This window comes from Pectinophora gossypiella, chromosome 8 (genome assembly GCF_024362695.1).
Source record: "Pectinophora gossypiella chromosome 8, ilPecGoss1.1, whole genome shotgun sequence".
Taxonomy (NCBI): domain Eukaryota; kingdom Metazoa; phylum Arthropoda; class Insecta; order Lepidoptera; family Gelechiidae; genus Pectinophora; species Pectinophora gossypiella.
In genome coordinates this window covers 10964333-10978372 of record NC_065411.1, presented here as the reverse complement: position 1 = coordinate 10978372, position 14040 = coordinate 10964333, and the positions used below count along the sequence as shown (strand labels likewise).

Sequence of the window (14040 nt, the reverse complement as noted above, 5' to 3'; positions counted from 1 at the left end):
TATTTCGGTATTGGTTTCTATTTCAACTCGCACATTTACTACAGGTCCAGACTTCAAATTATCAACCTGTCTCGAACAATCTATCACAAATAACGGAGCTATTTCTTTAAATTCTTTTGCACTTAATAATGGTTCTGTTCGGCGTCCATAATAAGACTGTTGAAACCTCGCGTATTGTTCGTATAATAAAGCTATATTATTGTTTGAAAAATTGACATTTAAATTTTCATAAGGGAAATAAGTAGAATTTAGGTATACTTTAACATCACGTAAATTACAATGGTCGAATCGAGACATGTCTGCGTCACCATTATTTTTTCTATTAGTTTGCAAACCAATTATGACGTATCTAGGTTTTTCGATTTGTGATGAAGTTTTAATTGACCACGTATGTTTTGTAGTTTTTGGTAAAGTAGGATATTCATAAAGGTCCCAATTTCTAAAAGCTAATTGGACTGGTCTATCCCTTTCTAAATGTTTCAATAAATTTATTTTTTCTTTATCGGAAACTTTCACGTGTGGCACACGCCATACTATTTTATTTATCTGAATATCGTTAACAATCTCTCCAGTATTTAATTTTAATGCATTAAGATTAGTATTACTACGTAACAAAATAAGTTCATGTCTGCAATTAATGATAATTTTCTTATAGTCCTCTGCAAAACCTAGTATATTACAGAGAGGAATAGAAGCAGAAAAAATACCTGAATTTATATTTTTTGTGCCATTAATATCCCACCCCCACACTTTAGACATTTTTGATTCACACTCATTCATAGATAATAAAGATTTTATAGTAGTGGTTACGCCAGCATTTTTTATTCTATCTATTTCGATACCATTCAGTTCATATCGAATATCTTGAAAAAAGTAAAGTAATGGATTGTTTGTAAACTGAACAGACGAAGCTATTTCTTTCGAATCTCTCTTGCCGACGAGCACTTTTCCTTCTAGATATAGAGTGCTGGCTGATGGTAAAACATATAAATCTTGCTGGTTGATCGGGATGCGTATTTCATCGTTCCTGTTGAAACTTGTCACATACGGTTTATAAGAATGAAATTCAATACCGTCAATGCTGTTGTCGTAAGTAGGTGTAGATGATATATCTAAAATATTCATTTTTTCAACCCAATTTGTTTGAGGAAATTTATATTTTCAGCAGATAAATTATTACACTTCTTAGATGTTCTTTTGTTGATGCCTCGAGAATAACTGGTATTTTTAATTGAAGGAGTCGTCATTTTATTATAGATTATCATGTTTTCTTTAGATGGAAATATAGTTGTACTTCTTCCCCACGTAAATTAATTAAATTGTTGTATGCGTCTAATAATCTTATGTGAATACAACTTATATTACTTTGATTTACTGGAAAGTAAATTATTTTTGTAGGGCTTTCTATAATTCTGTAACCAGGTGGTGCGTTAGGAGCAAATTCATAAATAATATGGCTTGGTTTTCCGTTTATAAATGATCCGCTCACTATATCACATTCAACCCTCACCACAGTCGTTGGTAAAATGTTAACGGGAAGGTGAGACGTGTGTAATATATTTCCCTCTAGAACCTGATTAGAAAATCCCAATAAATGGCCTAAAGAATCATGTTTTTCAAAATTAATATCTTTAGAACAAAATAACGATGTTGTCATTGTATTATTGTTGCATGACAGATTGAATGGTACGTCAATTTTGGTTCTTATATAATCATTTATATCTTGAAGTTCATAGGTACCTTCAGGTATTTCGATGACTTTGTTTTCACCGTAGTATAATTTATTGTTTCTTTTATCAATATTTGGAATAGAATTAAATGTTGCTAAATACAATAGTGCACATTCGTACTCGCCTTCTAATTGTAAAGTTGGTGTATAATATGTAGATAGAAGAGCGGAGTTCCCAGTTATTGATAGTGTAAAAGACATGGTGCAAATGATAAAATAAAAAAATGTTTCCTTACTTTATACATAATTTATTTAAACCAAAAGTTAATTAAGAATTCTAAACACAAATGACCACATTTAACAGAATTGAATTCTTGAAACCTTGTATAGTTATAAAATAATTCACAGTTCTGAACATAGTATAAAAATTCCAACGGGGGTTTTAAATCCCCATAACTATCAAAGTATTCGCAATAATTATTTACTTTGACATAAGCTACCCAATGTGTACCGTTATTTTCAGAGTTATCCAAATTTATAATACCACATTCAATAAGATTAGATTTTGTAGGTAATTGATCTTTCATATACACACCTCGAAAATAAGGTATATGTATGGCGAGTTTTAGAATATCCACATTACTAAGTGCACGATTAGGTAGCTTACTAATTAGTTTTTTGCATGATTAATGTATAATCCATTGCCTTTTTTGTACGGCTTAACAAATAAACCTTTCCCTATTTTTCTCATTTCCATTGCCCTATTGTGACGTTCCGTTTCTCGTAAACTCTGTTGGCTAGCTTTGTATTCATTAAGAGTTTTAGCAATACCCGCTGCACCCCCGGCTAAAGTGCCTAGTGCCGATAATCCAGCAAAAATTGGAACTAGTGGTAAAATTCCTCCTGTCTTCGGCAAAGGCAAAACGCGAGGCACTCTAATTTTATGATTTTTAGAGACAAGTTTCTTCGCAGCGAGATAAGCACATCTAATCATAGTCTTGTTATCTTTTGGGTTACTGTTTTTTACGTGTTTACGAATCTTGGAAACCAGAGAACCAAATTTTTTTAATCCACTTCCAGTTTTTAATTTAGCCTTCATAACTTTGCTAACCAACCATGAAGCAAGTTTTTCACCTTTGCTTGATTTTTTTGATTTCAGTTGATGTTTAGCCATGTTAAGTAATTGTAAATCTGCCTTATGTCGATTTTTCAAATCAGAATATTTTGAATATGATATGTCGTGAGCCTTACAAGCTTCGTCTAATCCGTTTACTCCTTTATCACCACGCAGTAAACGTTTTTCTAACTTGGTTCCTGGACCGCAGTAATTATATCCAGGTAAATGTAACTCGAACGGTAAATTGTTTATTAAATTATTGAGAAGTCCACTGCCTTGCATTGCTTGTTTTATAATGTTATGGATTTAAATTGAAAATCATATTTATATAAAGTGATTTATTGCACAATAGCCTTATTGTTAATCCAGCTATTATAACTATCACTAAGTCCTAACCATTTTACATACAATTTATTACCTTGTTTCTTAATTACTTTTTCTATAAGATACACATCAGGGTAACATGTTTTCTGAAGTTCTTGTTGATAAAAAGCCCCAGATATTGGTATTTCTCTTTGGTCTTCAACTAAATATGTTACAGGGACAGTTTTATTCACTTTTCTTATCTTAAATATTTCAGTAGACCAATTAGGAGTGTATCCCTTATGAAAGCTACTTTTATATTTGCTTATACGTACGTAATCACCAATTTTAAATTTATTCTTAGTTAACGAAGACAGTTTATTTAGCTTAGACTGAATATTTTCTTTCACCATAGCTGCATTATTACGATTAACTTCAACTGGTTTATATTTAGTAGTACGATGCTTTGTATTGTTGTATGTTTTCACTACAACGTTTAATGATTTGTCAATCCAATTATAACTTCCATTTAAACTAAATAATTTGTAAAGATTATTTTTTAAAGTTTTAATTAATCTCTCCACAATTGATGCCTTTTTGATTGAAAACGAAGAGTAATGGTTGATATCCAAACTTTGCATTAAATTTGAAAACTTGTCATTGTAAAACTCTGTACCCATATCAGTTTGCAAATTACAAGGGGTTCTCTTACTTTTTTCCAATACTTCTTGAAAAGCGTTTGTAACATCTAATTTATTTTTAGTTTTCAGTGGCACTACCCAAGCATATTTAGAAAAACAGTCAATCACGACCAAAATAAAGCTAAACCCTTTATTATAGGGTTTTATGTTTTTAAAGTCTATCAAATCTGCTTGCCATAAGTCGTCTATTCCTTTTAGAATAACGGAGCGACGTATGAAGTTTTTTCGAGCTGTCTTATGAATTTCATTCACTATTTGTTGTTTTATCATGTTGAGTAGATTTATTTAACTTAGGTGTATCAAGGTTTTGCAACTTCTGATCTATATATGCAATAATCGTTGCTTTTAAACGATTTATTGCTAGTTGCATTTCAAATATATTTTCTTTTTTGTTTTGTTGAATATAACTTTTTATTTCTTCTTTTGTATAAAAATTACGAATTGTTTGATCCACATATTCTTTATTGACTACATCGTCTGCTTCAATAGGTATCACCACACCTCTTAATCTTTGCGAATGTAAATTAAACTCACCGTTATCTGTTCTTGTAATAGTTTTAGTTAAATCATATAATTCAGGCAGCCGCATTCTTTTATGAACGTGATGTCCGAATTTATCAATATTCATGGTTTTGAAACAGGTGTGGTTCTTTTAATTATTAAGTTACGAATGAAACTATAAATATTTTGTGAAGTATTTTATTAGTTTATAATACCACTTTCTTTGAGTTCTTCTATAATAGAAATTATTTCATTATCTAAACCTGTATTGCCGGCCTCTTGAGAAGCAATCAACAACTTTAATCTTTCAACCAATTCGTTAGGATCATTCCAATACACGTAATCTACGTTTTTATTCCACTTCTTCATTACTGACAAGCCCTTTCCTTTTGGCATTGGACTAAGGTTTGGGGTTGTATTGTTAGGTAACTTGAAAAGAGGTTGTATAATTTGTAGATACTTTCTACCTTTATTGCCGTTTATCGGTTTTTTAGGATCGTAATCGCGCCTGTGAGCATTGGAAATCAAAAGCAGTGACTTATATATTTTTTTATCGTCTTCTGTAACCGAAGACAAATCTGGATTTTTTTTATATAATAGTTCAATTAATCCTGGAGTAGTAGTATATCGGTTTCCATCTATTTTAATGATCTTGTCTCCTATAGTGATTGGAATTGTACCAAGCATCAATTTTCCTCGTTCATTCCTCACACCATATGGAACATTTGTAAAATCTTCAGGCGTTAATGACCATGAAGACAAATTGTCTTCTGTATCATCGTTCCATTCAACTGTTTTGAACGAGTCGCTACTATTTTCTAGATCAATACTATGATTATCACTATCATTACTTCTTTCATTGTAGTCCTTATCACTGGCACTATTATTGTTTTCATAGTCATCTTCATTAACGTTTTCACAACTTGCAGTATACGGTTGCGTGATAGTATCTTCATAATTCGGCTTTTCTGTTTTGCGAATCCCATTTTCTGTCAATTTATGGGAGCGTTTATTGGCAATTTTATTTAATGGATTTATTATAGGTCTGAATACAGATTTCAAAGCTTCTTCATTTTCGGTTTCAATGTTTCGCAACTTCTTAACCTTTTTTTTAACAGCTTCTGCTGCATTAACTATTTGGCGTTTTAAACAAGCTTCCATTATTAAAATAAGTTTGTGCTTCTGCTAAATCTTTAGGCAAAATAACGCGATTTACCAAGTAACATCGCATTATATATCAGAAAAATGATATGATCAATTAAAAAATACGAAACTGTCAAATTTATTTCTATAACATCCTTCATTTTTCTGACAATCTTTATTGATCACCAAATAACTATATGGTTCACTCCATATTTTAGAACACATTTCACGGAACTCATTCCAGGACATATCTGTGTTAACGTGTTCATCATAAACGTGTTTCATATTTATTTCATCTTGCTTAAACAAAATAATCAAATTAGCATTGTCTCGTACTAGTTGTTTTGGAACCTTACTGTAAGTTTGATTTAAATAAAACGAATCTATGTTTCGATGCCTACCCATCGCAAAATAATCTCGCATGTTATTCTGATTTTCACACGCTACGTCATCAAATATAATTATTGAATTTGGTTTAGCATCCTGGGGGCTGAGAACTTCTTCACTATCCTTATATTTTGAAAATGAGACACTGGGCACCATGTCTAGGACTTTTTCCAAAAATATGTATTTAGGTTGATCTAATGTTTTTGAATACACGTAAACATTTTTAAAATGCAACCCATCCTTATGCAAAAGAAGACCAATAACAAGATTTGTTTTTCCGCAATTAGAAGGTCCGCATACTATACACCTGATTGTATTAGGTAATAGTTTACCATGACGGATATTTTTGTTTTGCGTGTTTAAACAAAAAGTGTCAATTTGCAACGAATCCGGTTGTTTAATAAACTTCATAGTCGCAATGAATGTCACCTGATATAGCTAAAATTATAATGATTAAAAGAGTCGTATAATTTACCTTATATACACATTACGATGTTGATCTTATATTATTGGGCATTCCACCCACCTAAGTGAGCGCAGCGAACGGTCGTGAGCAGAGCGAACGATAGGTGGGGCAGAATGCCCAATAATATACTACTAATAGGGCAAATTTAAAGGTGTTGAGATTTATAGAGAATCCTTACAAATCCGATGTCCTTAACATTGGGAACTACCAATATGCTTTCAGAAAAGAGAAGTACTATACTGGAACTGACGATGACGTCACCGTAACCTCGGATAATAAATAAAAGTTCACTTGAGGAGAAAGCGGCCAGTATTCCTTTCCAGTAGAAAACTTCCTGTGGCGCGCTAACCTGTGCATAATTAATGAGTGTAGTTGTGTATGTATTGGGTGGTTCAGTAAATCTCTGGCCGGCGTCGCGTCGCGATACGTGGTTCGGTATAGTGAGCCAAACAATGGTTCTCATGCAAAATGCAAACGCTAGCCACCACCCGCCCTGCTCGAATTACCAGCGCAGGTACGGGGCTGCGGCCTGTCGTCCCACTAAACAAACCTATATCAGCCCAGTTTTACTTTACCTATTTTACATTTTTTAAAAGGCCACAGGATTCCTTCTTTATACGCCCTACAAAATTGCGGTTAAATATTTATCGGGCAGTGTGATCTCAAGGAAACGATCCGACGCGGTTTATGACAAAAAAGATGGGAGTGCCGAGCGGCTAATGAGCAGTAGGATGTCGTATTATATTTTGTTGAGCACAAAAAGGGAATGACAATATGGCGTGCGGACGGAGATAATTCATATCGGACCGCGGCCGCGGATTTGCTTCGAATTTGCTCGCATTATACTCCGAGATGGTATTTATTATCTTCATGTTTCATTTTTCTATTTCACAGGGCGTATCGGGAAAACATTTTATTAAATCTTTTGTACAAGAATATCCATAGAAAGATATACTTCTTTTCAATAAAGAAGAACACAAAATCACAGCACATTGTGCGTGTCATTTACACGACGAAAATCTTCTGTTTTGACAAAGATTCTTCTGATACCCTTAAAATGTAGTATCATCAACCATAGTGAACGGAAATACAACTATCGATCACAAGGCGCTAAGATGTTATTCCACCTCAGTCTACTTTATCATCCTCTCCACATTCGCCCTATACAGAATAAATATTTGTCAATCAACTAGTAGTACAAGTGTGGTACAAGCGAGTAAATTGTACCCCTCGAGTTGGCAGCACATGAGGCACGTGGATGAATGTGAGGTCACGTGAGGTGTGGACGCGGCCGATAGTGGCACGCGGCACATAGTTTGTCAGCTGTAAACATGACGAACGACGCGCGGTGAATATGCGTGCCGTGCTATGCCTATGCAATTGTCTGTTTATGTATTTATGAGAACCCTAACAGTATTTTACATTATAAGTTTACATGAACGACCTCCGTGGTCCATTGGTTGAGTGTTGGGCTCACGATCCGGAGGTCCCGGGTTCGAATCCCGGTGGGGACATGTCACAAAAGTTACTTTGTGGTCCCTAGTTTGGTTAGGACTGTTAGGACATTACTGACTGATCACCAGATTGTCCAAAAGTAAGATTTTCCGTGCTTCGGAAGGCACGTTAAGCCGTTGGTCCCGGTTACTTACATCAGCAAGTAGTCGTTACATGAGCCATGTCAGGGCCTTTGGCGGCTCAATAGTAACCCTGACACCAGGGTTGACGAGGTTGGTACTCGACCTCACAACCCACACGATGGAAGAGGAAGAAGTTCACATTAAAATTACTCTTTAAAGTTTGCACCTGATGAACAATATAAAAAACCCGCAGTGGAGCAGCGTGGCGGAGTATGCCAGTATAGATTGTTTATGTTAATATACGTATTATGATATTTAAGTAAGTTTTATATTATGTACAAGATGAACAGTACCTAACTTCTACTTAACTATCCTTTTCTGTTTAAAGGTCAGATAAAAAAGTACTTTAGAATTGAAATTAAAAAGTTAAATGAGACTTAAAATGGAAACGAACGCAAATTCAAGTTGAATCCCTACCATAGCTGAAGCAACAGGCAGAAAAACGTACACGTATTTTAAGTTCAGTAAGATTTTTGAATTTCGAACATAATATAGAATGCTTGTTTTTGTGCATATTTCACAACATAATAAAAAAATATCAAAGCATATTTGAGGGCTCGTTTGGAGCGTGATCATAAATATGCAACAGCATTGTGGAGAGGCAGTTTTCATAGCAGAACGCACTCTACACTCAATCGTGTGGTATGGATAGGTAAGCATTCCATTTAAATTTTCATGTTTAGATCATAGATACCTAATTGATATCACGTGGTTACCAGGAATTGTGCGCGGTTCATGGCAAAAGGCTCACCCGTAAACATAACTGGCGAGGAGTGGGTATATATATAATATGCACTTCTGCCTACCCCTTCGGGGATACGTGCGTGATGCTATGTACATTTTTAGATTAGATATGTACCTACTTAATTGATAATATTCCATTTTGCTTAACGGAGATTTGGTAAACAGCTTTTACTTCTGAATTAGGGAACAAACAAAATCTTTACAATATTTGGTCCCGTTTTAAACGATGATGATAATTCACAATTGAATTTTGCATGTTAAATATTTTATGTAATCTTTGTACTCTATTTCTACGTATAAAAAACATTTTTCAAAAGTAATTAAACTTTTAATACTGAATAATTATTCATTAAGTTCGTATATTTTTTACATGAAGTCTTTAAATGTGATGTTTAGAAGGTACCTATCTAATAAAATCAAATGAACTGTTTTAATGGCACGGGATTTATAAAATGATAAGTAAATTAATATCTTCCAATTGGATTGCCGTCGTTTGCACAATAAATCTAGATGAACAGGGGGATTAAAAAGGTCACATCAAAGCAATAAATCTAAAAAATCAATATTGCTAATTGACATTTGCTTGCATTGCCCACTTAAGTACTTTTATATGCGTAAATGGAAAATTGCAATATTGCTGTTTATATAAATTGCTTCGGTGTGGCCTTTTTAGCCCCCCCCCCCCCCCCCCCTTTGTGGCCTTTAAAGACTGCACAAAGCGGGACATGCTTGCTTTTAAGATCAGCCCCGATAAGTGGGAGGACCTGGCCAGTGACCGGAATAAGTGGAGGACGTCTTTGGCCGATGGGTGCAAAGCACACGATAAAACCTGGTTCCAGATTCTAGCCGACAAGCGCGAGAGGCGACACAGAAGTGAGAGGGCCGATTTACCACCTGTACCATCTAGTAACCCTCAACTACAATGCCAGTCGTGCGGCCGCTACTGTCGCTCTCGCATTGGACTTTACAGCCATTTTAAAAGCTGCCACAGAAACGCTGTTTGAATCATCTGATAAAGATGTAAAGGCCTGAGATGGTGGCCTTTTTAGCCCCCCAGTACTCACCACGTAATAAATTTCATTATATTGCAACCGCCAACGCGTTCCCCAAGGTAAGTTAGGTACAGTCATTAAAATTGGTAACAATCAGTTCAAATAACAATGAGTGTGTAATGAGTCGTACCACGCCCTCTCTGGTTGATTGAGGGGAATCCAGTACCTAGTAATTAGTGGGAAATAGCCTGTTTATCCTTATTAATAATAACAATGTGAAAGTAAGTCTGGCTGTTACTTTGTTACGCCTTATTCGCTTGATCGATTTGGATGAAAATTGGCATAGAAAGAAATTAAAACCAAGGAGCAATGGGAGGTATTTGTTAGGGATGGAGTACCTAATTTCAAGGGATATATTCAATATCTCCTATATCCAAAGGTTGCCTGAAAAATATTACTACTTAGCAATAAGGCCTATTGTAGTCTTTATATTTCTGTTTTCTTTAGTATTTCTGTATTTTCTATGTATAAAGTAATTTGATATTACAAGTTAGAGAATTTACTTAACGCGATAATCTAAAATCCACGTAAACGAAAGTAATGGCTAATATAAGACCTACCAGATATGATAAATAATACCTACACTCTACTTCTGAACGTCTCATGTCTTCTTATGACAGTTATTTGTCTTTCCTGAAACTTATTTATAAAAGTTGCGGAGGTAACATAATATACTTTATCATTAGCGGTCCTGTGTTGACTACTTTATAACTACGTGATGGGACGCGGGTACGACCAAGGACTCGACGTACTTGCGAATGTTTTTTGCGAAGCCAAATTGGTCCCAAACTGATCCTAGGCTGGTTTCTAACTGAAACTAGTCTTAAAGTGCAGACTCGGCCCTCGGGAGGATTAGGATTGGACTAACACGTCCGTGCAGAATAGCTGTTTCCAATTACCTACTTAGATCGATGTGACATAAAATTGGTTTCTAGTCATTGCTGCCTACCCACATAATATATTTTTTATGTTTATTTTTATCAGAGACTTTTAATCACTCAATGGCTCCGATTGCTGCAGAAACCCGTCATTTTCGTATCTGTCGAAAAGGAAAGGAACGGATGATTGTCAACAAGTTAATTTTAAAATGAATGAATAACCCGTCCGAATAAAATAGGCATCTCGCTGGTATGTAATCCGTGTAACGTGCTGTCTACTTAAGTCTGTCGGGTTATTGGCCGATGTAAAAATTTAGACGGTTGTTTTAGATTTCTGCTTAAAATTGACTTGTATTCCATAAATGTTATGACTGTCGTTTACCAGTCCCCTTTCTATTTCAACGGATACGAAAATGACAGGTATAATTGACAATGCATGTCATAGGTACCTGTAATGTAGAGGGTGATTAGTGTATTGTACTATCTAAAATATGCATAGGATCATTTCCTGGCGGTCCAATGTACTAAATGAATAAAATTGGTCGTTGGATAATATTTAACCTATATGTATATTCAAATAAACATTAGTACGCTATTACCAAGAGTTGCTACAAATTGTCTTCTGTAGTAACTGTGCCGATATTCCTTCAGTGTTGTGAGGTTATGCACTAAATTAAAGCAGGCCTGATACAGACTACAGTAAATAATAGCAGATTTGACGTCTATAAGTTCACTTCAGTGAGTTGCCTTCAGGCTGGGTGAAAAATACTCGAATGTCGCGGGGAACGTATAATAAATGATGGATATAAAAGCAACGAACGAGTGGGGATCGTGGCATTTCACTCAACAGCACGTGTAGCATGATCACATTGTATTATAGACATTTTCTTTTAAGTATATTATAAGTTTTTCTCGCACAACACTTTTTACTACTACTCGACTGTAGTATTATGATATGTTCTATACATAGTGTAAGTGACATCGTAACGTAAACTTTGAGGGATGATTGAGACTATGATTCTGAGTTGATATCAAGTAGAGTTTTTCGTCGCAAAAGTATGGAACTGCAAATAATTAAAAAGATACACAAAAATTTTCATATATTTTCCGACTGAATATTCCACTTGATATCAACTCAGAATCATGGTCTGAATCATCCCCCTGAGTATTCGTTACGATGTCACTAACACCCTGTATATTTCTACATATTCTGTTGTGGGTCTACTTTATAATTTTCTCTTTAGTGTGGTTAGGCATTATTAGGTAAATAAGTATTATTCGTAAGTCTTACGGCAGAGTCACAAAGTCGTTAAAACGCATATACACATTTTGTTGTACAAATAATTTATAATAAGTATTGGTATTAGACAGCACGCGATACAACAAGTCTGCTCAGTTTTGTAGTGAATGAAGCAAATATACAATCATCACTAATTTAAGAGCCACGCTCTTGGTGGTGTAGTATTCTCCATACTACTATTTAGGGAACAATAAGGCAGTGGGTTTCCTCTCACCTTCCGTCTCGCAGTACTCTGTCTGACGCGAGTGTGATGGCGCCTAGAGTGGTCTATTTTAAAGCCGTACTAGTATTCATGTCCTCCTCCTCTGAATAGTACTGACATTTACTGCTGCCCTGTCTCAGGTTCCAGGTTACAGTCCCTGTGACTTGCCCCTTCCATCCTGCATTGCCGCACCGGTGGCTCCCATCACCGCCAAATCTACAATATGTCACATAAAAAAATAAACAAAGACGAGCTCATTCTTAACTGATCAATGCCTGATAACGTGATGGCATAGAATAAGTAATACTACATTATAACAAAATTGAACGAATCAATTGATACGACAATTACTCCTACCAATTTGGCGTTGTACTTCTATGTAAATAATTTCTCGCCTTCGACAGTGGGGGCGGGGTGAAATACCAATTGGTAGACATTGTAAACCTCGTTTAGTGACGTCATTCAGACTTTGCTTGAACTGCTATTTGCTTGGTTACTGTCGAAACGGAATAAAACGTTTGTGTACTTCGTACAAGACATAACTTTTACGAAGAGGTGTAAAGTATACAATGCAATTGCGTTTTAAACAACGACGGCAACACTGAGTCAACTGATTTCTAGATTACACTCAGCTTCATGGATACGATTCTATATGCGGTTTGATAATATGGTGTCGGAACCCACATTTATCCCCATTTAGTATTAATTTTAAAAGTAATCTTTAAAAGTCACCAGTAAAGTATTGTGGAATAAAAATGAGGTTCAAGTAGGTAAACTTTGTCTCTGGGGTGGTCTTTGCTACTTTGCATACCCAACTCGATGCAATGCAATTCACTCTACGAAATAAAACTTTTGTTTCCCCTGAATGTTTTACTGATGAACGTGCGCATTTTCAGACGCCTTCCCGACTGAAAAGATCTTAGTCCCCCGTGAGCAAATGTTTGCAATCTCTGACGAATGCACTACTCGCCAGACGTCTCAAAGAAACTTTCTAATGGACCATTCATGGAAGCATTGCCCGGTTATATGAAGTCAAAGAACAGCTTTTGGAGATATAAATGGGAAAGTGCCCTAGCAAGCGGCGGCTTATGAACTTCAGGAAATTACATCGACATTGTAGGTAATAACTTCAACAGGCGTGTTTCCATTTCGAGATGTAGAGTTTCGTGTAACTTCCTTTCTAACTACATTGATTGAAAATACTTAACAGTGGGTTTACTGTAACTGAACTGGGAGGATGTGGGGGTGTCTAACGAAAAGAGCGTCACATCGTAATAATACATTCTGATGAGTCATTATTATACCTATGCGGAAGTTTTTCCATTAGCATGGTTAGAGCATCTTCGAACAGGCAATTTAAAACTTTGTTGCTGAGAATTGTGAGCTCAAAAGTCTTCGCTGTATCTTATTGTTTAGTGGCGGGTAATGAAGATAGATTGCTGCGGTTATTGTATTAGAGATGGAGGATTTTTATACTAATTCAGTTTCAACGATGCATATCACTCTCGCAGTGACCTGTGAGGATTTAACTCACCCAGCTTTATGCAATTTCATCGTCAAGCGCACTTACATAGGAAAATAATGAGTTTAATATCCCTAATTATAAAAGCATTTAACATTGTTTAAAGATTTTTTAGTATCTACGAATCGATATATATATACTTTATTTTATTTATTATTTCTTCATACAATTGTAATAACAATCACATAATCAAAAGCTTTGATTATTGAAGGATTTTATTGAAATTAGCGATAGTAATTTTACTGAGTCTTAACAACGTGACTCCAAAAGGTTATTATAAGGTACCCAAGAAAGAGATTACAAACACGACACGAGGCTTAACTAGGATAATCTTGACACATTTGCACAGAGATACTTAATGTGCAAAAGGAGCGTGGTACAGAGCAAACAGCCGCGTAGTATTTGCCTAACAAGGTCG

General features: G+C 35.3%; 1 protein-coding gene across 1 annotated transcript; it reads right to left on the bottom strand.

The window, feature by feature from the left end:
• Positions 1 to 4189: 4189 nt before the first annotated feature.
• On the bottom strand, positions 4190 to 6385 carry LOC126368801 (uncharacterized). Its single transcript, XM_050012958.1, has 2 exons — positions 6297 to 6385; positions 4190 to 5734 (listed from the first exon to the last, which is right to left on the bottom strand). The coding sequence occupies exon 2, from the start codon at positions 5450 to 5452 to the stop codon at positions 4493 to 4495; it is 960 nt and encodes a 319-aa protein (XP_049868915.1). The 5' UTR covers positions 5453 to 5734; positions 6297 to 6385; the 3' UTR covers positions 4190 to 4492.
• Positions 6386 to 14040: the final 7655 nt, after the last annotated feature.

Coding starts and splice junctions, on each gene's coding strand:
- LOC126368801 (XM_050012958.1), bottom strand. CDS start 5,452: ATGGAAGCTTGTTTAAAACGCCAAATAGTTAATGCAGCAGAAGCTGTT.